Source organism: Oncorhynchus tshawytscha, linkage group LG09 (genome assembly GCF_018296145.1).
Source record: "Oncorhynchus tshawytscha isolate Ot180627B linkage group LG09, Otsh_v2.0, whole genome shotgun sequence".
Classification (NCBI taxonomy): Eukaryota; Metazoa; Chordata; class Actinopteri; order Salmoniformes; family Salmonidae; genus Oncorhynchus; species Oncorhynchus tshawytscha.
Genome location: NC_056437.1, coordinates 48,481,830 through 48,507,936, shown reverse-complemented (window position 1 = coordinate 48,507,936; position 26,107 = coordinate 48,481,830). Strand labels below are relative to the sequence as shown.

The following is a 26,107-nucleotide window of genomic DNA, read 5'->3' as shown; positions in this document are numbered from 1 at the left end:
TTAAATTACGGAAAAAGTACAATTAAAAAAACAATTTCCCTGGTGCCATTCTCTGAGACTATTCTACGTGTGTAATATTGAATGATGTTTATTAACCTTTTATGCCTCTCCAGGTGCTGATCAAGCCCAAGCCCATCTTCCAAACAGCAGTTGTGAGCGAGCAGACCAGGCAGCTGGTGAACGAGAACCTGCAGCAGGCGTCCCGAGTGGCCGATGTGGGTCCTGCTTACGCACAGGAGAGGGCACTCAAGGATGAGTCGGGTGCCATCTCTGAGGGCAGGTCCCCGCCTGCCGAGGACTCCCACGGAAGCGGTCACGGTACGTTGCGTCACTCTACATCACAGAGCAAGAAATCCGTAATATAGTCTGCAGGCTAATTACGGGAACATCAGTCATGGTCAAGTTAAAACTGCTGTGTATAGCTCTTGCATTGTGGTCTCACACAGCCGTTACTACTTCAGCCGTAGTATGAATGTGTATCTATTCTCACTAGTATTCAGCTAAGTTCAACATTTCTTCACTTTCACATTTCTTCCTTCACTTTCAAGTTTTAAATGGTGAAAGGTCCACTCACATAATATAATTGTTTCAGTTCTTTCCTTCTACTTGAATGCCATGTCCAAATCGTCTGGAATCTAAAGGGAATTAACCCAATTTGATATAAAACATGAATTGTAATGGTTGTCATCTTCGATCAGACTCCCAGTCCGTAGTGCACATCTCCAGGGGGCAGGATTGGGCTGAGCAGCACGAGGTGTCGGTGGAGTCCAGCCCAACCATCATCTACCAGGACGTGTCTACGGGTGACATGTCCCAGTCGGCCACCTCGACCATCAAGGCCCTGCTGGAACTGCAGCAGACCACAGGTGACTGACCGTCGTCATCATGACAACTATCACGCCACTTACCAGGGTTGGGGTCAGTTCCATTTAAATTCAGAAACTGAATTTATTGAATTGGAATTGGCCCTGCCACTAACTCCTCTGTCTCTCATGTGAACATTACATTTTAGTCATTAAGCATACACTCTACAGGGCACGAAATTATGACTTGTGCGGGGCAAGTAAATCAAATAATTGGAGGAGATCCAGAATATAGATTAAAAAAAGAATCACCCCAAAATCACTATCAAACAATTACTCCGATCAGAATTGGATCAGGTAGCGCACAGCAGGGGAGTGCATGGTTGACATTCTGAGTACATTTCTTATATTCCTATTTGCTATAGCCTATTTTAATAAATACGTTATAATTAACACAAAGCAAAATAACAATTTAGACAGAGGTAAGAGTCTTACCAAAGCAGTGCAAAATATCCAGTCTGAGAATTGTTTGAGACATTTATTGCCTAAATTAAATTAGATCTGTATTTTTAATTGTGTGTTCCATATTTAGTTTAAGATGGGTTTTAAAGGGTTTGTTGTAAAATAAATAACATCAGTCTATTTCAGTCATTTGTAGGGTAGGCACTTGCCTAATTTTGGTAATTGCTGACATATACTGTATCCTGTTCAGAACTTTAAGGTTTAAAATATTTCATTCTGTTGAGACATTTTCTTTGGCCAAATTAAGTTCCATCTGTCATGCTGTGTTTGCGCAATATTATAGCCTGCTCCTATATTCGTTATAAACAATGGATTAACTTACTTTTGATATTACCCTAATAAAGTTCAGAAACATTTTGTAAAGGTTTGGTATGGCTATTAAGCTTTAGTTACTGCAAACCTGTGATATGAAGGCAGTGCGCACCAGCAATCCAATTGACTACCACAGTCGAACTTGAGGTGACGAGGAATGTTTCAGGCCTACCAGAGTTACTCCTATAATCGAACAATATAATACTTATCTTTATACAAAATATTCTGATTGAAAATGTACGAATTAACCTCCTGTAAGTTTATATATGTATCGCAGACACAGTAGACGTCTAACATAAAGAAATGCATGTCGGTGTCATAGCATGCCGCTGGCATATCTCTATCTCACTGGGGATAGGCCTAACCTTATCTTCCTTTTCTTTATGTGTGTGTATATATATATATATATATATATATATATATAACACACACACACACACATAGCAAAAAAAGAAACGTCCCTTTTTCAGGACCCTGTCTTTCAAAGATATTTAGTAAAAATCCAAATAACTTCACAGATCTTCATTGTAAAGGGTTTTAACACTGTTTCCCATGCTTGTTCAATGAATCATAAACAATTAATGGACATGCACTTGTGGAACGGTCGTTAAGACACTAACAGCTTACAGACGGTAGGCAATTATGGTCACAGTTACTTGGTAGAAAGGCCTCTTTAGTGTCCTAACTCTGAAAAACACCAAAAGAAAGATGCCCAGGGTCCCTGCTCATCTGTGTGAACGTGCCTTAGGCATGCTGCAAGGAGGCATGAGGACCGCAGATGTGGCCAGGGCAATAAATTGCAATGTCCGTACTGTGAGACGCCTAAGACAGCGCTACAGGGAGACAGGACGGACAGCTGATCGTCCTCACAGTGGCAGACCACGTGTAACAACACCTGCACAGGATCGGTACATCCGAACATCACACCTGAGGGACAGGTACAGGATGGCAACAACTGCCCGAGTTACACCAGGAACGCACAATCCCTCCATCAGTGCTCAGACTGTCCTCAATGGGCTGAGAGAGACTGGACGGAGGACTTGTAGGCCTGTTGTAAGGCAGGTCCTCACCAGACAACAACGTCAACTATGGGCACAAACCCACCGTCGCTGGACCAGACAGGACTGGCAAAAAGTGCTCGTCACTGACGAGTCGCATTTTTGTCTCACCAGGGGTGATGGTCGGATTCGCCTTTATCGTTGAAGGACTGAGTGTTACACCGAGGCCTGTACTCTGGAGCGGAATCGATTTGGAGGTGGAGGGCCCGTCATGGTCTGGGGCAGTGTGTCACAGCATCATTGGACTGTCATTGCAGACAATCTCAACGCTGTGCATTACAGGGAAGACATCCTCCTCCCTCATGTGGTACCCTTCCTGCAGGCTCATCCTGACATGACCCTCCAGCATGACAATGCCACCAGCCATGCTGCTCGTTCTGTGTGTGATTTCCTGCAAGACAGGAATGTCCGTGTTCTGCCATGGCCAGCGAGAGCCCAGATCTCAATCCCATTGAGCACGTCTGGGACCTGTTGGATTTTTTCAATTTCACATTTATATAGTTATTCAGACCCTTTACTCAGTACTTGGTTGAAACATCTTTGGCAGTGATTACAGCCTCAAGTCTTCTTGGGTATGACGCTACAAGCTTGCCACACCTGTATTTTGGGAGTTTCTCCCATTCTTCTCTGCAGATCCTCTCAAACTCTGTCGGGTTGGATGGGGAGTGTTTCTGCAATGCTTTTCTCAGGTCTCAAGTCTGGGATCTGGCTGGGCCACTCAAGGACATTCAGAGACTTGTCCCAAAACCACTCCTGCATTGTCTTGGCTGTGTGCTTAGGGTCGTTGGAATGTGAGCCTTCACCCCAGTCTGAGGACCTGAGCACTCAGGAGCATGTTTTCATCAAGGATCTCTATGTACTTTGCGATGTTCATCTGTGCCTTGATCCTGACTAGTGTCCCAGTCCCTGCCGCTGAAAAACATCCCCACAGCATGATGCTGCCACCACCATGCTTCACCGTAGGGATGGTGCCAGGTTTCCTCCAGACGTGACGCTTGGCATTCAGGCCAAAGTGTTCAATCTTGGTTTCATCAGATCAGAGAATCTTGTTTGTCATGGTCTTAGTCTTTAGGTGCCTTTTGGCAAAATCCAAGCAGGCTGGCATGTGCCCTTTACTGAGGAGTGGTTTCTATCTGGTCACTCAACCATAAAAGCCTTATTGGTGTAGTGCTGCTGAGAAGGTTGTCCTTCTGGAAGGTTCTCCCATCTCCACAGAGGAACTCTGGAGCTCTGTCAGAGTGAACATCGGGGTCACCTCCCTGACCTGACCAGGGCCCTTCTCCCCCGATTGCTCAGTTTGGCCGGGCTCGAGGAAGAGTCTTGGTGGTTCCAAACTTTTTCCATTGATGTAGGCCACTGTGTTCTTGGGGAACTTCAATGCTGCAGAAATATTTTGGTACCCTTCCCCAGATCTGTGCCTTGACACAATCTTGTCTCTGAGCTCTACGGACAATTCCTTCTACCTCATGGCTTGGTTTTTGCTATGACATGCACTGTCAACTGTGGGACCTTATATAGACAGGTGTGTGCCTTTCCAAATCATGTCCAATCAATTGAATTTACCACAGGTGGATTCCAATCAAGTTATAGAAACATCTCAAGGATGATCAATGGAAACAGGATGCACCTGAGCTCAATTTCGAGTCTCATAGCGAAGGGTCTGAATACTTATATAAATACGTTGTTGTTTTTTTAATTTATAGATTTTTTTATAAATATTTTACTAACAAATAAAATCAATCGATCAATATACATTTTGTAGCAGCAATTTGATGACTGGAAAGAGACATCTGTTTCAAAACACAAACGTTTTTAATGACATTCAGATTTTGTGAAGCCTAGCCTTTAATACTGGGTAAGCTTAAGGTAGAGACGGATGTGTTTTCTGTTTGTTGAGGTTGACAGAGTTAATGTATTGTGGTGTTAAACGCAAACCAGGATATTTTTGTGCACAAAGTCTGTATGTTTTTGTTAGGTGGTTGTGTGGTGCATTGGCACAGGAACCTGTTGGTGGAAAATGTGTTGCATATATAATTTTTTATTTTAAATATGAGTATGAAAATTTAAATATGGCATCAAAATGTTTTCAGATCCATGTTTATAAACACAGGTTCGCTACAGTTATTGTCATTTGTGATCTTAAACATTTACCTTTATTCATTATATGAATATTTTTTAAGTTGGAGGGGGTGCATTTCTTTTTATGAAACGAGTTGGAATTCGAATGCCATAGAATGTTTTGTGCTTGCCCAGCAATAACTCACCTGATTCAATTAACCACCTGAATCAATGAATGTGGATCTTTAGTTTATACACCATGATTAGTTTAAGTTTGATCTAATGTAGATCTAGCGTTCGTCTGCCAGTCGTTCATTGCGATGTGTTTTAGGGACCACCCGCTGTAGACGTCTGACTGGCAATTTTTTTAAAGCACTTCATGTAAAATTGATATACACTCGGTTCGCAAATTACGTTCAGAGGTGCTAAGTACTCTCGGCCAGCAAACGCTATTGGTGTGTCTGAGCCCTAAAGCTGAATTGTAATACAAACGACTGTTAAATGGCTAACATCTACTCACACCTACACCGCTGCAAAAATGATTATTGATTAAATCTATTACTACCACTATGCTGCTGTTTATCGATTGCCATTACCATTAGTATGTCTCTTTATCCTGCTACTGATCACTATTACTCCTGTTTGCATGTATATATTACCATTAGTGTATTACCATAAGTATTTATATATTACTGCTACCAGTCACTTTCCAACCATGAAGGGCCGCCTATCACGCCTACACTGTCACTCTTGTACACACTCACACCAACACCCACACACTTACATACACACACTCACCACCACGTACACACCCACCACTTATGCTTTCTGCATATTTATTATTATTATGTATCCTGCCAACAGTCACTTTCTCCTAATGCCTTCCTATATGTACAATACAATACAAAGTCGGATAAACATATATTTTTTTTTACAACAGTCTACACAAAATACTCATATCATAGTGGAAGAAGATTTTTAACATTTGTAATACATTGGTTCAAAAATAAAACACGATCTTGGTTAGATAAGTATTCAACCCCCCTGAGTCAATACATGATGTAATCCTGCCAAAGGTGACTCCATCTGGGAGTCTTTCTGGGCAAGTCTTGTCGTGGAAATTCAACACAGGGACACCTGAAGTCCAATCTTAAATGTATCATTCTTTATTATCAGAGGGCTGGAGAGGTTCCAACCAACTTAATGCATCATAGTAGTACCCGTCAGGAGCTCCGCCGGGGCAGACCAGTTATTTCTCTTATATACTGCTGACACAGACAAGTTATACTTGCATGATTTTAACTTATTCATAATATATTCATCATTAACGTTTGGTTCATGCATGTTACTCTCACTATCTCCTATCATAACGTATACAGTCTTCCCCTATCTCTTCCCAGCCCCTACAGGAACCAATGATTTGAATTGTACATCTTGTCTCATTCAATCTCTTCAGACATCAACATTTCCCTCCTCTTATCACTTATGATAATTATTTATATTTTGTTAATTTGGTTATTACATAAACTATCAAAGGAGGTTCCATCAAAATATATTATATCAACACATAAAACATGTATTAGTTATACTATTTTGATATTGATTACTGCACTGTTGGGTTAGAGTATGCAATTTAAGCATTTCACTGTACTTGTGCATGTGACAATTAAACTTCAACTTGGGACGAAAGTCCCAGCTCCCGACACCTGAGTTTTCAGACTGCTCCGAACTCTAATTCACCTATAAGCGACAGTCCTTTGTCGCCCCACTTCCCACCAATATAAATGGAGTCGGTTATGAGATGATTGTCACTATCAATCTCTGTTGCCCACACAGTGAAGGAGAAAGGTGAGGCCAAGCCCAGGCAGCAAACCATAGACCTGAGCCAGATGGCTGTTCCCCTTCAGATGGCCCAGGAGAAGAAGCAGCAGGCCCTAGGCTCCCCCGAGATGTCCACTGTAGAGACTGAACCACCCATTAAATATATCACTGCCGGTATGTGACCTGACCACTCAGTATTTCCCAAATGGCACCCTATTCCCTATACAGTAGTGCACTATATCGAGCGGGGCTGTTCAATTCCGGTCCTGGAGTGCCGAAACACTTCTGTTTTTTGTTTATACCTAGTAGTGAATTGCACTCACTAGGTGTCCCAGGTCTGAATTAGTCCCTTATTAGGAGAGGATGAAAACCAGAAGTGTTTCGGCCCTAAATGGATGTTGTTCACTGCCTTTTCATAATGTGTTGTTAAATACATTGAAGTATATCATACTTAGTCACCACTTAATAATGGTATTACACCATGGATGTAAAATAATGCACTTTTCTGCTTATTCTTCAGGGGTATACACACAATTGTTGCCTCCGCCCTAACCCGGCTAAAATTAGCTAAGTGAAAAAACAACAGGCTGTTCGGTACTTCCCCATGCTCACTAAGGAATGGCTCGAAGTGATGCAGTTCACGTCGATTAGTTTTGTTCCATGTGTATGACTGTCTTAACTTTGTGCAGGTAAAGCCAGCAGGGCCGGACCATCCTCTGAAGGCTTGGGGGATGTGGTCATGACCGCTAGCCAGCAGCAGGGGGTGCCCTCGCAAAACACCAGTCACTCCCCCGTGGTGGTTAATTCCATCCCTACCTCCTCTACAGTCACCGTCACACGCATTGTCCATCTGGTGAGAGAAATACCTACCTAGAATGCATGACCTTGTCAGTCTTTGTATTCTTCTTCACCTATGTTTTTTTTTTTTCATCAAATGTTTTTTTCTCCAAATTATATAGTTAGTGGATGTAATACTCATTATCTCACTGTCATATGATCCCACTGTTCACTGGGTAAGTGTTCCAGTGTATCAATCTATCCATCTACCAGTATTACATGTTCTGGTATGCATTATTTTCTTTGACTTGTGACACTAGTCTCAATGATAGTACATTGTTATTCAAGGCTTCAGCGGGCCAGCTGATGCACAGTAAGCAGGTGGAGGAAACTGGGATGGAGGAGGGCGAACTGGAGGGGGACACCCTGGACCCCCAGACTGGCCTGTTCTACCGCTCCATCCAACCCGCTGTAGCCCAGCCCCCCGCCCCGCAGCCCCACACACATCCCCACCACCAAAGCGAGTCACACCTGGCGCCCCAGTTGGAACAGGGCAGACACATACCCCACTCCACCCAAACCCCACCCCCACAGCTACACAGCAAGCCCCAGAATAGCCTGCCTTCCACCGCCACTGTGGCGAAGAAGCCACCCCAGCTCCAAGAGCAGTACCAGCCCAAGCCTCAGGCTCCAGGGCAGAGCCTGAAGGAGAGGCCCTCCTCTGCCTCAGGATCCCCCCAGCTGGCAAGCCTGGGCACCCCCAACAAGCCTCCCTCACTTACCCCCCAGCTCCCCAAGTTGCAGCAGGCGCCCACCTCCCACCACAGGCCCATCCACACACAGCTGTCCCAGCCACCGCCATTACAGGCCCACCACCCGGTGGGTGCAGACAAGACTCCTGCCACAAGCCAGGTGAGTACCCTCCCTCTTTGATGCACATCCAGGGTCATGTGCCCATTTGATTTATTTTGACATTTTATTTGTCCGGGACAGATCCGGTTGACACAGTGAATCATCAATAGTCAGATGCATTGTGCCATAATGCTTTAGAATAGAACTTCATTTAAACTATATTTGCCCTCGAGATGGATTTTGTCCTGCGCATTTAAAAGCGTTGCAGATGTACATAGTTCCCATTCCATACAGAAATAAGACGTGTTAATCCTGTGCTTATTCACAGCACCTGTCCCTTGATATGTCTTTAAGATAAAAAAAAAAGATAAGACTGAGCTCTGAGCACCGTGCCTCAATGCTCAATTCCCTTCCAATCACATCATCGTTATTTGTACAGCAGGGCAGGGAGCCTGACAAAACCTTCAAAGCCCTCCACTTATGACCACCTGAAAAGAAATTCCCATTGTTTTTCTTTCAAAAGGAGCACCTGGGTTTTAGTTTTCCCATGCCCTACTCTAGTTTCAACCATAGAAATATAATTACTAGAATGGTAAAAAGCCCTTTCAGACCATGGCAATTTGACTAACACTCATGGGTACATTCAATATGGCTGCATGTCCACTCATTACAAAATGTTGACTTGAATGTCAATATCTGTTTTAGTCATTATATTTCTATGGTTCCAACCACATCTGTTTTTGCCTCTGTCTCCGAACACAGGCGCCAATCATCACCCAGGGTGCCAGCGTCACCAAGATCACCTTCGGCAGTAGCAGCAGCCACCAATCCCCGCCCGTTTCCAGCAGCGGTGAGGCCACTGCCAAGCTCGTCCCTGCCGAGCCCAGCAGCTCAAGCTCGTCCAGTGGCGAGAAGCCCTCTGTCTCGGACATCCTTAAGATCTCCATGATGGAGGCGGAGATCGACCCCAGCGCCGAGCCCATGGTGGTGGACTCGTCCAGTGACTGCAGCCCCTACATAAAGGCCCTGGGCATGGGGGCAGGGGGAGGCTCAGGGGCGCTTGGGGGCTCAGGCCCGATCATAAGCAGCTCAGGGGCCTCCCTGCATCACTCGTCCCACTCCAAGCCCCTGCATGACCAGTTTAGCCACATCCAGGACCTAGCAGCAAAGCGCAAAGAGAACATGGACGTCATTGAGGTAAATTGCTGTGAGCCATATGATAAACATTTCTGAAACATATCTTTTTATAGAACACCACTCATCTCAGCTTTAAACATCTATCAACAATAAAAGCTAAACATGTGTTACTCCACTCCCCAGGTGATCCCTCAGTACTCCATCATGCCAGACTCCAGTCAGTCCAACGTGGTGGTGGAGCCCAGTGGCTTCCTGGAGATCACAGACTACACCAGCCAGCGGCTGGACGAGGAGAGCGCCATGGAGCAGGAGGTGGACAGCAGCAATGACGAGGCCACCGCTATCAGCCCCATGGAGGAGGGCTGCCCCGACCAGTCCCAGTGACACCAACACTTGTGACGGGAATGACGTTGTGGCTTTGGTGTGAAGGGGATGATCATGGTGTGACAGGGAAGATTTGGAAATGGTCATGACTGTGTCATCGTGGTTACCTCCTCATGCAGCTGGAAATCTAAGGACTTAACAGCAAGCGGACACAAATGTGTGATAACTGCGTAAGGACTTTTCTGTTTTTTTTTATTTTTTATTTAATTGAGCAGCAACTTCATAAATATGCCTGGATGATTTCAGATAAGGCTTTGTGAAGAACTTCAAGACCTGGAAAGGGGGAAAAAATGAAAGAGTCAAAGGGAGACCTAAGTTAACCCTAGCTAAGCTGAACGGCTGCCTTGTGTACAGGTGAAGTTGGCCAGGAACTGCATCCAGGAAACACAGGACAATGTTTTTCGATAATTTCGAAGTGTACATTTTGTATTCACTGAATTGGCATTTTAGTAAAGCAATGCTGTGCTCAGGAGCTTAAAATTTGATGTGGCTCTTCTGGTCATTTTATTTTATATTTTATTTAACACTTTTATAGCAAGGCAATATTGAAAACTGGAAATAGGACCTAGCCTGAAACATGACCACATTTTAAGAACTTCATCTACTTAACTCAACAAAATAAGTAGAGATTGGACTGACCTTGCTGTAATTATGCTGATTCATCGTGCTTGCATAGCGGTATTTGTTGAACACCATTTTTGATTTGCAAAGCCTTTTGTTGTTTTTTAAGGTACATTTTAATACATGACAATTGTACACATACAGTTTGTTTATAGTGGGCACGTGCATGCTAAATAACACAAATGTAAATGATAAAGTGCTTGTAGTTAGCCTTGAGGAATTAGCACTTTGTAGTTGATACTGTTGGTAAGGACATTGTTGGAAGAAAAACATTTTTTCACCCATGTTCCTTCAATGGTGTTTCAGTTTTGTGTTCTCTCTTGGTGTAACGTTTAGAATTTTAACTGCATAAACTTTTATACAAAAACGGAACTGTTTTTCTGTTCTGTCATTTACCTTTACTGCACACAATTTTGCGTTCCCTTGATGAATTTAGTTCTGTACATAACCCGGGGACCTGCAGTCCATATTCATGAAACAACCTGTCAACGTGAGGAAATCACCCATGTTTAAGCGAAACATTTTATTTTGGCTGAATTAAAAAATGTAAATGTCACTGTTTGCCGTAGTAGATGCTGCGTCATATCATATGGGTACAAATAAAGCATCAACTGAGAACTTTGTGGCAAGTGGTGGAGACTAGATGTAAGCCATACAGTTTCTAGCCTAAGGTATGTGTACGTTTGGAAATTTCGGTGGATACCAGCACCCTTATGATAGTGCCATAATAGTGTGGATTGTATAATGGCAAGCTATATAGGTTTTGTGAGTGTTTACACCACATAGTTGGGCTATGTAATAGTAAGTGCTATGTAATAGTAAGTGCTATGTAATCAGTAATTTGGGTTAGAGGCTTGCCATTGTGCTAACTAGCACACAGAGCACCAGTGTACAACTGGTTCATAGGGTGATTTTGCGCTCTCACTGGGCTTCTGCAAATCTTCCCATGTAAATTCTGGGGACTTTCCATATCCGGATATCACTGAAGCTATTCCACAGGGAGTATACCCAAGGCAGGATGACGTAGGCCTACAACTAGCTCTCCCCTCATTGACTTTGTTAAGGAGAGGTCAGCATTGTGTGCTAACAAATGACATCAGTAGTCAAAAGGTGGTTCTGGCTGAACATGAGACAAGCGCCTGTTTTGTAAATAAAAAATGCAAATGATACCCCAAAATTCACATGAATCCTAGCAGCATGCTAATCATGCATCAAAGCCTGTTGAAAACTAAGTATGTAAGTACATGTAAGTGATGTGAAATGGCTAGCTAGTTAGCGGGATGCGCGCTAATAGCGTTTCGATTGGTGTCCTTCGAGCCCAGGGAGGAGCGGGACGGAAGCTATAGGGTTACATTGATGCTGTTGACCCGCATCACTGGTTGCTGCGGAAAAGGAGGAGATCAAAAGTGGGGTGAGTGTAACTGATGTGAAATGGCTAGCTAGTTAGCGGTGGTGCACGCTAATAGCGTTTCAAGCGGTGACTTCACTCGCTCTGAGACCTTGAAGTAGTTGTTCCCCTTGCTCTGCAAGGGCCGCGGCTTTCTTGGAGCGATGGGTAACAATATTTCGTGGGAGGCAGCTGTAGATGTGCGCAGAGGGTCCCTGGTTCAAATCCAGGTAGGGGCGAGGAGAGGGACAGAAGCTAAACTGTTACACATACTAATAAAACAAGGGTGTTTTGTAAGAATGGTGAACCACAGACAATCATCATTGTCTTTTTATTTAGGAATAAAATCAACTTTGGTGATTTTGAATCTGTCTTACAGAAAGAGCACAGTTCATCCAGGTTTAATTACAAAATGGATATTTGTCAAATCTGTCATGGTTGATGTGTTGTAACAGGCCCGCAATATTGTTGCTAAAATACAATTTAGATATATTTGGCTGTTTTTTGCTGCATAACATTTAAAAGTAGTCCCTTTACAGGTTTAGAAGAAGTGACCGCTAAATGCTAACTCCCATTCGTATAAATTGGTAGCAGAGACAAATCGGTGGTCGTAATCAGTCATTTTGAACTGTAATGCAGTTGATTGGTGACGATGACATAAACATTTATTGGGGTTTACACCCATACAAGCATTATACTCCGATTTTTACATCAACAGTGTGAAATGCACATTTAAACAATTTTGTTGAGGGATAATGAGGAGATTCGGGATCTTTCCCCCACGCATTTCAAGTTAAACAGCTACCTAGCTCAAATCAAATCCAAATCAAATTTTATTTGTCACATACACATGGTTAGCAGATGTTAATGCGAGTGTAGCGAAATGCTTGTGCTTCTAGTTCCGACAATGCAGTAATAACCAACAAGTAATCTAACTAACAATTCCAAAACTACTGTCTTATACACAGTGTAAGGGGATAAAGAATATGTACATAAGGATATATGAATGAGTGATGGTACAGAGCAGCATAGGCAAGATACAGTAGCTGATATCGAGTACAGTATATACATATGAGATGAGTATGTAAACAAAGTGGCATAGTTAAAGTGGCTAGTGATACATGTATTACATAAGGATGCAGTCGATGATATAGAGTACAGTATATACGTATGCATATGAGATGAATAATGTAGGGTAAGTTACATTATATAAGGTAGCATTGTTTATATATTTACATCATTTCCCATCAATTCCCATTATTAAAGTGGCTGGAGTTGAGTCAGTGTCATTGTCAGTGTGTTGGCAGCAGCCACTCAATGTTAGTGGTGGCTGTTTAACAGTCTGATGGCCTTGAGATAGAAGCTGTTTTTCAGTCTCTCGGTCCCAGCTTTGATGCACCTGTACTGACCTCGCCTTCTGGATGATAGCGGGGTGAACAGGCAGTGGCTCGGGTGGTTGATGTCCTTGATGATCTTTATGGCCTTCCTGTAACATCGGGTGGTGTAGGTGTCCTGGAGGGCAGGTAGTTTGCCCCCGGTGATGCGTTGTGCAGACCTCACTACCCTCTGGAGAGCCTTACGGTTGAGGGCGGAGCAGTTGCCGTACCAGGCGGTGATATAGCCCGCCAGGATGCTCTCGATTGTGCATCTGTAGAAGTTTGTGAGTGCTTTTGGTGACAAGCCAAATTTCTTCAGCCTCCTGAGGTTGAAGAGGCGCTGCTGCGCCTTCTTCACGATGCTGTCTGTGTGAGTGGACCAATTCAGTTTGTCTGTGATGTGTATGCCGAGGAACTTAAAACTTGCTACCCTCTCCACTACTGTTCCATAGCTAGCTAGTTGATTGCTGTGGCTAGCCAAAAATGACTTGTTGTGAAAGTTGTATCATCGTATCCTTTTTTGAGGCTTTAAAAGTGTTTATTACACTATGATTTGAACACTCAAAGCAACTGAGAAACATCCATGGCAGGAACCTTAGCTTGGCAGGCACCACCACCAATCAGCCTACACCACTGTGCACACACCTGTCATTACTATTAGCGTAGCCATGTCAGCAAATGACTGCTGTCTGAACACACACATCCGATTTGGTCACATGTAACTTGCTGTTTGGACAGTCAGTATTCCAAAACGGATATGAAAAACCAAACTTAATTGGGCATTAAGGCCTGCAGTGTGAACAAGGCTTAAGAGAGATAAAGAAGGGAGGTCACACGGGAAGCCCCTTGTGGGATGTCATAGCAAAAGCTGATTGAACTATTTGTTTGGTCATGATGAATGTCATTTAGTATCCACTCTATCTGAACCCTGTTCCAATTTATTCCATTGAATACCATTTTTCCATTGAATACAAAGTTATATTCAGCAGTCTCAACTGCTGAATATAACTTCATAAAAGAGGAACTGAGAGCACTTTCACTGCCATGCTTGTGGTTCAGGCTCCCAAACCTCTGTGTATTATAAGACTTTGCCACCACATATCGACTAGTGTGACCACAACTTTAACACAACCACTCAACTCCGCTCCCTACCTCAGCATTGGGGCAAGCAAGCATTCTTGGCAGCCTAAAGGTGTGCCTCAATATTTTACCTAACCACGCTGACCTTAAACTGTACTGTACTGGCTCAGATATTTTCATTTCACTTTGTCCTTTCCAGTATGATTCCAGCAACTCTGGTGGATGCGTAACCAGGCCAGCCCAATACAGTGTGGCTTGTTCGGTTTGGCTTAGCTCAGTAGTGTGCATTTATTTCACTCGCACATAGATCATTTTTCTTTAGGTTCAGATCATTTAGCTTCGGTTCACTACAAGATACAATGAGATCCAAAAGTATTTGGACAGTGACACATTATTATTATTACTTTTGGTTCTGTACTCCAGCACTTTGGATTTGAAATTATACCATGACTATGAGGTTAAAGTGCAGACTCCATATCGGGTGAACCGCTTTATTTCAGGGGACCAAAGGTATTGGGAAATTTCACCTGTGTGTACTATATTAGTCAAAAGTTTAGTATTTGTCCCATATTCCTAGCACGCAGTGATTACATCAAGCTTGTCCTTCTAAGACATCCACTGGCAGCTCTAGAACAAGAATTCACATAGTACAAAATCCACCAGCTGGGTATTCATTAAGGGAGTGAGTTCAGTTTATCCTGCTCTGGTTTGCTCCTCAATGGCCTCGTATACACATTCAGGTTGTACATCTGATGTACAATGCATTTGATACAATGGTTGTGATACAAGTTTACACAAACATTGTCCTGTCTCTCCACAATGTTTGTGTCATTGCTTTTGTGCAGAAACACTCCATCACAACCATTGTGCCAAATGCATTGTACCTCAGTTGTATAACTTCAGTGTATATGGGTCATCTAGAATCTGGTTTGTGGTAAGACTTCTGGTTAACCTTATCCCAGGGCTTTAACACTTTCACTGTGGTGTCTGTGGAGGGAGATGACATGTGTTTCAGACATAAGGAAGTGGATGGCTGCAAACGTTCTACTATTAAACTCGGACAAAACAGAGATGCTTGTTCTAGGTCCCAAGAAACAAAGAGATCTTCTGTTGAATCTGACAATTAATCTTAATGGTTGTACAGTCGTCTCAAATAAAACTGTGAAGGACCTCGGCGTTACTCTGGACCCTGATCTCTCTTTTGAAGAACATATCAAGACCATTTCAAGGACATCTTTTTTCCATCTACGTAACATTGCAAAAATCAGAAACTTTCTGTCCAAAAATGATGCAGAAAAATTAATCCATGCTTTTGTCACTTCCAGGTTAGACTACTGCAATGCTCTATTTTCCGGCTACCCGGATAAAGCACTAAATAAACTTCAGTTAGTGCTAAATACGGCTGCTAGAATCCTGACTAGAACCAAAACATTTGATCATATTACTCCAGTGCTAGCCTCTCTACACTGGCTTCCTGTCAAAGCAAGGGCTGATTTCAAGGTTTTACTGCTAACCTACAAAGCATTACATGGGCTTGCTCCTACCTATCTCTCTGATTTGGTCCTGCCGTACATACCTACACGTACGCTACGGTCACAAGACGCAGGCCTCCTAATTGTCCCTAGAATTTCTAAGCAAACAGCTGGAGGCAGGGCTTTCTCCTATAGAGCTCCATTTTTATGGAACGGTCTGCCTACCCATGTCAGAGACGCAAACTCGGTCTCAACCTTTAAGTCTTTACTGAAGACTCATCTCTTCAGTGGGTCATATGATTGAGTGTAGTCTGGCCCAGGAGTGGGAAGGTGAACGGAAAGGCTCTGGAGCAACGAACCGCCCTTGCTGTCTCTGCCTGGCAGGTTCCCCTCTTTCCACTGGGATTCTCTGCCTCTAACCCTATTACAGGGGCTGGGTCACTGGCTTACTGGGGCTCTCTCATGCCATCCCTGGAGGGGGTGCGTCACCTGAGTGGGTTGATTCACTGTTGTGGTCATCCTGTCTGTGTTGGCGCCCCCCCCTTGGGTTGTGCCGTGGCGGAGATCTTTGTGGGCTATACTCAGCCTTGTCTCAGGATGGTAAGTTGGTGGTTGAAGATATCCCTCTAGTGGTGTGGGGGCTGTGCTTTGGCAAAGTGGGTGGGGTTATATCCTTCCTGTTTGGCCCTGTCCGGGGTGTCCTCGGATGGGGCCACAGTGTCTCCTGACCCCTCCTGTCTCAGCCTCCAGTATTTATGCTGCAGTAGTTTATGTGTCGGGGGCTGGGGTCAGTTTGTTATATCTGGAGTACTTCTCCTGTCCTATTCGGTGTCCTGTGTGAATCTAAGTGTGCGTTCTCTAATTCTCTCCTTCTCTCTTTCTTTCTCTCTCTCGGAGGACCTGAGCCCTAGGACCATGCCCCAGGACTACCTGACATGATTACTCCTTGCTGTCCCCAGTCCACCTGGCCATGCTGCTGTTCCAGTTTCAACTGACCTGAGCCCTAGGACCATGCCCCAGGACTACCTGACATGATGACTCCTTGCTGTCCCCAGTCCACCTGGCCATGCTGCTGCTCCAGTTTCAACTTCCACCTGACTGTGCTGCTGCTCCAGTTTCAACTGTTCTGCCTTATTATTATTCGACCATGCTGGTCATTTATGAACATTTGAACATCTTGACCATGTTCTGTTATAATCTCCACCTGGCACAGCCAGAAGAGGACTGGCCACCCCACATAGCCTGGTTCCTCTCTAGGTTTCTTCCTAGGTTTTGGCCTTTCTAGGGAGTTTTTCCTAGCCACCGTGCTTCTACACCTGCATTGCTTGCTGTTTGGGGTTTTAGGCTGGGTTTCTGTACAGCACTTTGAGATATCAGCTGATGTACGAAGGGCTATATAAATAAATTTGATTTGATTTGGGCATCTGGGGCTGTATGTATCAAGTGTCTCAGAGTTAGAATGCTGATTTAGGGTCAGATATTATTTTTAAATCACAACTAATAAGACCACATGGACAGGGTGGACCTGATCCTAGATCAGTACCTCTAGTCTGAGACTCTTGATGTATACAGACCCGGATATGATATCCCACCCTGTATTCATCTGCTGTGGCTCTCTCCCTGGTAGATTCGGGAGTGTCACCATTTTTGTACCCTCATATCAATGTTTGTCCAGGCTTAGAGGAGCGTCTTTCTTTGGGTATCCTTGTATGCACTGACCTGGCCCGCTTTTGGTCTGCCTCACCCCTGCTTTGGAAGTGATATCCTGGGTTGAGGGTTGAGCATGTCCTCCTGGGGCTGAGATCCAGCCGGCAGCCCAGACATGGTTGGAAGTGGCCCTTAGGAAGTGTGGCTCTATTGAGGGGCAAGCTGACTTACCGTTCCCCCTCTTGCCCCCCGCGGTCACTCCTCAAGCTGTGATGAATGTGCCAAGTCCCAGTGTGTGACACGGCTTTCCTCGCTTCGCTGACTCACCCGGGTGAAAGAGACACACTAAACCCTCATCTGGCCCTCTCTCTTTTTTTCTTTCTTTCTTTCTTTCTCTCCCACTCTCTCCTCCACTCCCTTTATTTGCATGGTATAACAGGGATAGGAATGATTTTAAATGGAAATGAATCCCAGACCTTGTGTGTGTTTGTGTGTGTGTGTGTCCATGCATGTGTCCGTGTGTGTGTGATAAACCAAGGGCCTGCCTGTGTTCAATGTAGATTAAGATTTCGCTGGGGTCAGCAGATTAATTTATGTTCCCTCTTCGAAGGAATTTCCAGCTGTAACTCATAGCTTTGTAGTAGTTGTGTAAATATTATTTATTTGGTTTAGTGTGTGTGTGTGTGTGTATTTGAATATTTGTGTATTACTGTGAGCATGCTGCTAGGTGGCAACTCCCATCTTCTCCGATATATCATTAAAAAAGGAACACCACCAAGGTTCTTGTCAACATGTGAAGTGTATGCCAACATCTGTGACCGACATGTACTGGGCTGGTGAGGTAAACATATCTACAGGGCATTTTAAAAGCCTTTTTGTTTTTTTAATCACTTTACTGCTCCAATTGAAATATTATTGTTATAACACGTCCCGATTCATGGTGATTCCAAGTAAATGAGACACGTTGCCGGACAGAGCAACCAAAGCCATCCACACTTAAGATAAAGTTAAACGTTTTATACCTCATCAGCGTGGACAGCTAGTGTAGCGCCCATTTTATAACACAATCTATCAATGGCTAACCATTATCAGACAGTGTGTCAATGCCTATAATGTTTAAAGGCCTCAAACCCACGTTGATCCAACATTGAGGCTCTCTGTAGCAAACTCCTTTAGTCCACTTTCAGTAAGCAAACATTGTGGAATTTCACAGTTAGAAATGTTAGAAATAAGGTGACAGGATTCTTTATACTACATGTCAGAGAAGCATGTTTGTTCAATATAATATTTTTCTAACTGAATAAGTTTTGCCCCGCTGAACACAGACTGCCCTGGATTGGTCAGAGAGAGAGCATGCTGTTTTACCGGAATGAGGCTGTGCTATACTGCACTCCCACAGTGAACAGAGAGGGGGAGGGAGAGAGAAGGAGGGGAGAGGAAGAGGAGGAAGGGAGATAAAGTCAAGGAGAGGGAGGAGTTGGAGGGAAAGTAAGGGAAGGATGAGGAGAAGGAGGAGGAAAGGAAGATGGAGTGGAGGGGGGTGGAATGACCTCTGGAAAGCATTTGCTGAAGAACGGCAAAAAAAAGGGCCAAAGCGAGTTTGCCTGGGAAGGGAAACAGCAGAGGGCATAAATAACTCTGTCTGAAGGTCACCTTTGACCTCTTGGTTTCTCATGTTCCCTCTCAGAGACAGACTCAGCTCCTCACTGTCATATATTCTGAGGTTGTAAGAGGTCAGACAGTCAGCAGTGTTTGATAAATGTGAATGGACATTTTCCATGTATTTTGTTTAGATTCTGCCATCATATCTCTATTGTCTCTTGTTTTACAGCGACATTGTATGGTCATATCTTTATTTTGCCTTATGTCATAATTCGATAAAATGCCATAGCATGTCAGCGGGTCTTTGACAGAATTTAACCTTGAATTTTTGAGAAACATGATCTTGAATGATTTCCTACGTCTCTGTGTGTTTGTGCTATTTACTATCTGTCTTATGTCAGAAGGATTATATTGTAGCAACTTCCTCAACTATCTCAAGTGTCCCATTATTGTTTTGAGGGGGAGGTGGGAGATCTCTGCCAAAGAGGTAGCAATTGTTAGCAAGTTAGTTCATTCAGCTTAGGTAGAGTACCCTTTGTCTGCACCCCAAATGTCACCTTATTCCCTATATAGTTTTTATTGTATTCATTATTGTTATCATTTTGTTTGTTTATCTGGATCCCCATTAGCTTTTGCAAAGGCAGCATCTTTTCTTTCTGCTGTCCAGAAAAAAAAAACATGACAATTAACAAAACACTGATAAGGTTGTGTGTATGTCCTTGTCTATGGGCCCTGGTCAAAAGTCGTGCACTATGTAGGGAATAGGGTGCCATTGACTTTTAACAATAAGGAAGTCCCCTCATAGCATTTGCTGTCCTTCCCTATGAGAGAAATGCCATCAGGTTCCCCCTCTCCCACACACTCAATAAAGGCCACAGACATAGGGCCGGTACATTCTACATAGACAGATAGTGGGTGTAACATTTACTTCTAGTGAATAGCATAGTGGAACAAAGTTAGGGACAGTACAAGTGAAAGAAAAGCAAAATGTCAATGGCACAGCGCTTCAGTGAACTATGACAGAGCAAGAAGTGTGTTCTATATCGATTGAGTGTTCAAAATATTTCCGTGTTGGTATTTGTATGCCTCAAGACCGCTGTCAAAAACATTAAGGAGCCACTTCATGGTACAATATTTATTTGTTGCACATTTATTCAAGTATTTTCTTAAGAGCAAGTTGTTTTGTGTATGTTTCTTTCATCAGTCATTTACCAAACCATCCAGTTCCTAGTACTTTTCCACCCATTCAAGCATTGCAGTCATGTGTGTAATTATTTGAGTGTTCTGATTGGTCAGCTAATTTTGTCTTAATTGACTGGTGTTTTAGCAAAGTTTTTACCTCAGTCATTTCTTTGCAGCCTTTTTAAGTGTTACAGTAAGCAGTGGCGATTTTAGCATGTAAATCTTGGTGGGGCAAACTCCCCAAACATGTTTTAGATGCATGCCAGCAAAGCCACTACACAACATTAAACAATACATTAATTGCACTATAACGGTGCCCACAAACTGTTAGGGCCTATGTAACAGATGCTAATCGTACTCTCCTTGCTTTGTGTTCAAAGAAATCACCCCAGCCGGAGGTCCCAGTTGAGCATTATTTATTATCTGTAGTTGAATAGGAAACAGCGCATTAGTTGTGCAGGTCTTAATGGTGTTGATGGCTGTCGATGGTAAAATCCCTTGCATCACATTTTCATACTGGGCATAAACAAAATACAATACAAAATATACCTTGTAAATACTTGTAGTTAAATAGGAAACAGCACGTTAGTTGTGCAGAGCTTAATGATGTTGATGGCTGTCAATGGTAAAATTAGCAGTGAGCTTATGTGACCATTACTTCAGTGCATGCTAGCTAACACACTTATATACAGCAATCATATACTGAAATTACATCCCAGAAAGCCCCTCAATCCCTAACAGGTACCATATACCCACACATGTATGAATCAGGAATGTACAGCAAACTTGTACTGTACACATTGTAAAATATAAAAATAGAATACAGTATTCAGATTGTGACCTACCCTTGAATTACATTTTCATACTGGAGAGACCTGACGTTTGCGATCTCCCCCTATCTGCAAGCGGGGCCAATAACAACACGCCTTATTGTCATCGGAATTGAACTAACCAATAAGAATGCTTGAACATGAAATACACATTTCTTTAGAGGCAAGTGGAAACATAACCAACCCTGTTACACCTACATAAAACTGTCTCAACAGCAGAGCTTTCTTTTCAGCACCATGGAGCGAATCCTTACCACTGCTATACCTGGCTATCAGCGAGCCTTGTCTCGCAGCGAAACAATTCATTCAGCCTAATTTTCGAGTTGGATGACCGTTCAAAGTGTATTTTCCCAGTCTGAGCTTATTTTTTCCCCAAGTTCCCAGTTGTCTTGAACTCACTGAAGTCTGAGATTTCCCAGTTCTGAGTTTCTAGTTGGTTTGAACACGGCATAAATCATGCTGGATTGACAGCATGGCCAATGTTGAATGTTTATCCATTTAAGCTTGGAAAAACCCAGACTTGGACCACACACCCTCTCCATCAAATAGCAGGCGTGAGATTGCTTTGCAACGCTTGCAGTTAGCCACTGATTCCTTCCAAATCACTCATTGTTGAATTTGCAATTTCCCGTTTGTTGTGTAATGTTTATGTCCAATGGCCAATGAGCACCGATACGTTTTATCTATAATTTCTCTTCATATGACAAGGATTGAAAAGGATTTGCCAGTAGATTGTCGACTTGATTCATGATGATGACTGTTAGCTTGCTAGCTAAGATTTTGAAAGTATGATGTTGACATGATCAGTGTAATCAGAGCTACGGTAGATCTAACGTGATTTTATGTCCTTTTATCTGTGGCTTCATGACAGCACCCAAGGCGCTTGAATTTTCGAGCTCTCCCGTACATTTTGCATTGACCTAGTGTCCCCAAGAGTGACAGAACACTGAGCCAATCACGGCGCAACTAGAGAACATTTACCAACCCCTTACGCTCCGTTTTTTCCGTTGGCTGCCCCACCACCACAGAAAGCACTGAGGTTAGCTGAAACACCTGCATTTTGGAGCTGCCTTACCAAGAAAGAGAAGAAGAAACCATGTTTGTATTAACTGAATTATTATTATTTTACATTGTTTGCAAACTTATATGTGACACGTATTATTGCCAAAATATCATGCAGAACAGGCAACAAAAAAGCCTGTGGAAACCCTGAATGTATACGATAAGGGGTTATCCACGTGTCCTTGGTTTTGATATTGCATGCCTCTCCCTTATGTCCAAGGTCTTATGGACACCTGCTAGAGGGAGGATACAGTATGGGCCAACTGTTTGTTCTCTATCTGCTCCTCAACCTATCTGAGCTGCCTAACTAATCTATGAACTGCTAGCAGGGTCCTGCAGCATGTCCGGCAGGGTCCTGTACGTGTCAGCTGCCAATTTGTAAAAACAATCCAGCTTTCTAGCACACTGCACTTCACAGAGTTTTGTAAGTGTATCTAATTAGCACCCTTCCTCACTGTTTCATAAGTGTGTGACAATACTGCCCACAAACTATCTCTAAATTGCTAAATCTGGGTATTGTTGCTCTCGGTGACATATCCACATCCATTTAGCCTTAAACCCAAATCCAGCGTGTGCATGCTGGATTTAGAATGCACAACTCCGCTGCGAGTGTCTGCTATGGCATCGTAGCGTATGAAATGAAAAAGCAAGTCTGTTTTTCACAGGGGAGCAATGCTGGTAAAATAAGCTGATCAATTGCGTGGATCGTTTGTATAAACGGAGTTGGAGGAATTATGATCTACCCTATGTTAATTAAGTAGACTAAAGATGTTGTTTAAAATGTATTAGGCTGTAAACTAAGGTTTGTCAGTCAAATAGGCTGCATATTCTAAAACCATTGCAGCCTACCTGTATAACCTAGGCAGGCTACGGCAGAGAAACTAGAGGAACTCTGATTTCAAGAGAGAATACTGTCATGTAAACAAACGAGACTAGCTAAATTCTTTAGAAACTGCTCAGCTGTACTAGCTACAACTCTCACGTTCGTAAGCTAACAAAATAACTGTTTAGCGCAGGCAGGTACGCTGGCTCTCGTAGGACATATAAGGTGAGTCAAAACACACAACAATAATTTACCAGGGTTACATAGCGAACATAACAAATACAAATGTTTATCATGACAATTAGGTTGGCATACTCTACACAGTGTATGTGAATTGACGCTCTCTATTCTCGCATGCAAATTTTGTCGCCGTTGACAGCGTCTCTCCGTGTGATTTAAACTTTACAGACAATCCCTATTTACACACTTAGGATCACTGACTGTCTTATCAGTGTGGCTTAAAGGTGCACACTAACCAGCTATGGCTGACTCAGAAGATATGTTTTAGCCAGCGCAAATGAAACCAGTCAAAAGGACCGGCAAACTTTCATAAAAGTTTTCAGAACAGGAAATGTATTGATCATCCTGGAGAGGAAACAAGGCACCTTATTCCTAACATAGTGCACTACTTTTGATCAGAGCCCTACAGGCTTTGTCAAAAGTAATGCAGTACATTGGTTTAATATGCGCTATGGGCCCAGGTCAAAAGTAGTGCACTACGTAGCGAATAAGCTGCCATTTGGGATGCAAACATAACAATTCTACCCTCCTTAGACTCTCATCTCCGTCAAGGGGCCCCCCTAGAGAACCGTGGAGCGGAGCTCTATAGACCAGGGATGGGCAACTTGGATTGGCCACAAAAAAAAAGACTCATCATGAGGGGTCGCAGTGGCTCGTGGTTCTGTGTCCGTACATCCATGGCCACTTGTAACGATGTGCGCTGAGAGTCGGGAAGCAAGTTCAGAGAGTGAGTGTTTTAATAAAATAAACGTAACATAATACAAAACAAGAACAACCCGAACAACGCACAGACAAGACACAGGAACAGAAACAATGACGCCTGGGGAAGGAACCAAAGGGAGTGACATATATTGGGCAGGTAATCAAGGAGGAGATGGAGTCCATGTGAGTGTCACTATGCGCTGATGCGCGTAACGATGGTGACAGGTGTGCGCCATAAGGAACAGCCTGGTGACCTAGAGGCCGGAGAGGGAGCACACGTGATACAGCTAGACTAATTTACCAATCTAAGCTGACATGGGCTAATTAAGTGACTGCTGATGCACAACCAAATTTCAAAATTGCACCTTGTGTATTCGATCAATCTAACTCGACAGTAAGTTGAGACCCCCCAAAAAAAAAAAAAATATATATATATATACAGTACCCTGTGGTTATTTGGACAGTGAATAATTTATTCTTCTTTTGGCTCTACACTCCAAAAGGTTGGATTTGAATTCAAACAATGACTATGAGGTTATGCAGATGGTCAGCTTTAATTTGAGGGTATTTTCATCCATACTGGGTGTACATCACTTTTTGTACATAGAAAAAGTATTGGGAGAAATTCACTTATGTGTATTAAAGTAGAAAAGTTAATTATTTGGTCCCATATTCATAGCACGCAATTTATTGGATGGGTTTGCTCTTTTTATTTGGTTGTGTTTCAGATTATTTTGTTCCTTATAGAAATGAATGGTAAATAATTTATTGTGTCATTTAGGAGTCACTTATTGTAAATAAGAATATAATGTGTTTCTAAACACCTCTACATTAATGTGGATGCTACCATGATTACGGATCATCCTGAATTAATCGTAATTAATGATGAGTGACAAAGTAACAGACGTACAAATATCATACCTCCAAGACATGCTAACCTCTCCCCATTACAATAACAGGGGAGGTTCGCATTTTTGGGGGGTTATGATATTTGTGCTTCTAACTTATTCATTATTTACCATTCATTTCTATTGGGCACAAAATAATCTGAAACACAACCAAAACAAACAGCAAATGCATCCAACAAGTTTGATGTAGTCATTGTGTGCTATGAATATGGGACCAAATACTTAACTTTTTACTACTCTGCTCTAATTTCTAAACAGTTCACCCGATATGGATCAACCTCAGTCATTGTTTGATTTCAAACTTTTGAAGTATAGAGCCAACATAATTAAATGATTCACTGTCCCAATAAATAGGGAGAGCACTGTACATTTTAGGGGGGTTGAAATTGATCCACGGGCCTACAGAAAGGAGTTTAGACTGTAAATAATATTTTGTCTGGCTGGCATGACTGTGCAAAAAAGGATGTTGGGCTCTATTTGTTAAGAAATGGTCTAGTAAATGTAATCAGCCAGCGCAACTATGTACTGTAGAGGTTCATGACCTCAAGAGCCAAAAGTGTAGTTTTCGCCTGTAACGCAAAGCAATCGTTAGCGTTGCTGTACTATGGATTACAAGATTCTTTTACACCAACGGCAGACAGTTGGTTACCTTCAGAAAAGCTATTATGCACTTCTTACATGCTGTCACCTACTAAGATCCCTGTTGCAAATTTTTTGGAAAACTCCTTGTTTTTTTAACCATGTAAGGTTAAATTTTTCTATGAAACTACTTGTCTTCAGTCGGTTAGTTGTCCGCCCTATTTGGTATTAATTGCCCTTGCGAAATTGTTTTAAGGAGCAGGACAGCATATGTTTCCATTTACAGCTCCAAGTCATCATAATACAGTAAAGGAGGTAGAGTACGAGTTCTGTCCGGAGGTCTGTTTTCAGCATAACATCTCTAATGAGGCCTTCAGTGAATGACAAGCTCTGTCAGTAACAGTCGCAGCCAGTGATTGGAGAGTTCCACTTCCTTTCCTGTCTCTGACTAACACACCACATAACTAAGTCAGTTTGACCTGCAGTATCCGTGCGAGACGTGCAGGCAATGCAGAGTGCAATACCTCTGACCACTTTTGACGCATCCACATTTCAAGAACAAGGGAAAAATGTACTGAATGAGAAAGTTCAAGGATCCGCCCAAGACCTGGTAGAAAAGTTAATGGGTTTCTGTAGTGGGAGATGATGGCTGCATCTCCAATGGCTCCCTATTATCTATACAGATGTAGGTTCTTAATTTGATCACTCTTTTGTTGCTGAGAATTTTCCTGCATAGCAGGAAATGCAAACTTGTAGTGTATTCGAGGTTTAAAAAGGCACCTAAAGCTTAATTTCAGACTTGATTTGCCCTAGTGAAAAATGTATCAACCCCTACAAAAAATGTCCATGAATTATAATCTCCATAATAATTT

The 26,107-nt window shown here is 42.9% G+C and overlaps 1 protein-coding gene across 11 annotated transcripts in view; it reads left to right on the top strand.

Moving 5' to 3' along the window:
* Positions 1–10,717, top strand: part of LOC112258072 (BRCA2-interacting transcriptional repressor EMSY-like) — a 32,157-nt gene extending 21,440 nt beyond the window's left edge. For all 11 annotated transcript variants that reach the window (XM_024432172.2, XM_024432168.2, XM_024432167.2 and 8 more), the window contains 7 exons: positions 114–318; positions 699–866; positions 6,590–6,748; positions 7,264–7,427; positions 7,700–8,263; positions 8,966–9,400; positions 9,524–10,717. In XM_024432172.2, coding sequence (XP_024287940.1) covers positions 114–318; positions 699–866; positions 6,590–6,748; positions 7,264–7,427; positions 7,700–8,263; positions 8,966–9,400; positions 9,524–9,724 — 1,896 coding nt within the window. In that variant the 3' untranslated portion in view covers positions 9,725–10,717. The remainder of the gene's footprint in view (positions 1–113; positions 319–698; positions 867–6,589; positions 6,749–7,263; positions 7,428–7,699; positions 8,264–8,965; positions 9,401–9,523) is intronic.
* Positions 10,718–26,107: the final 15,390 nt, after the last annotated feature.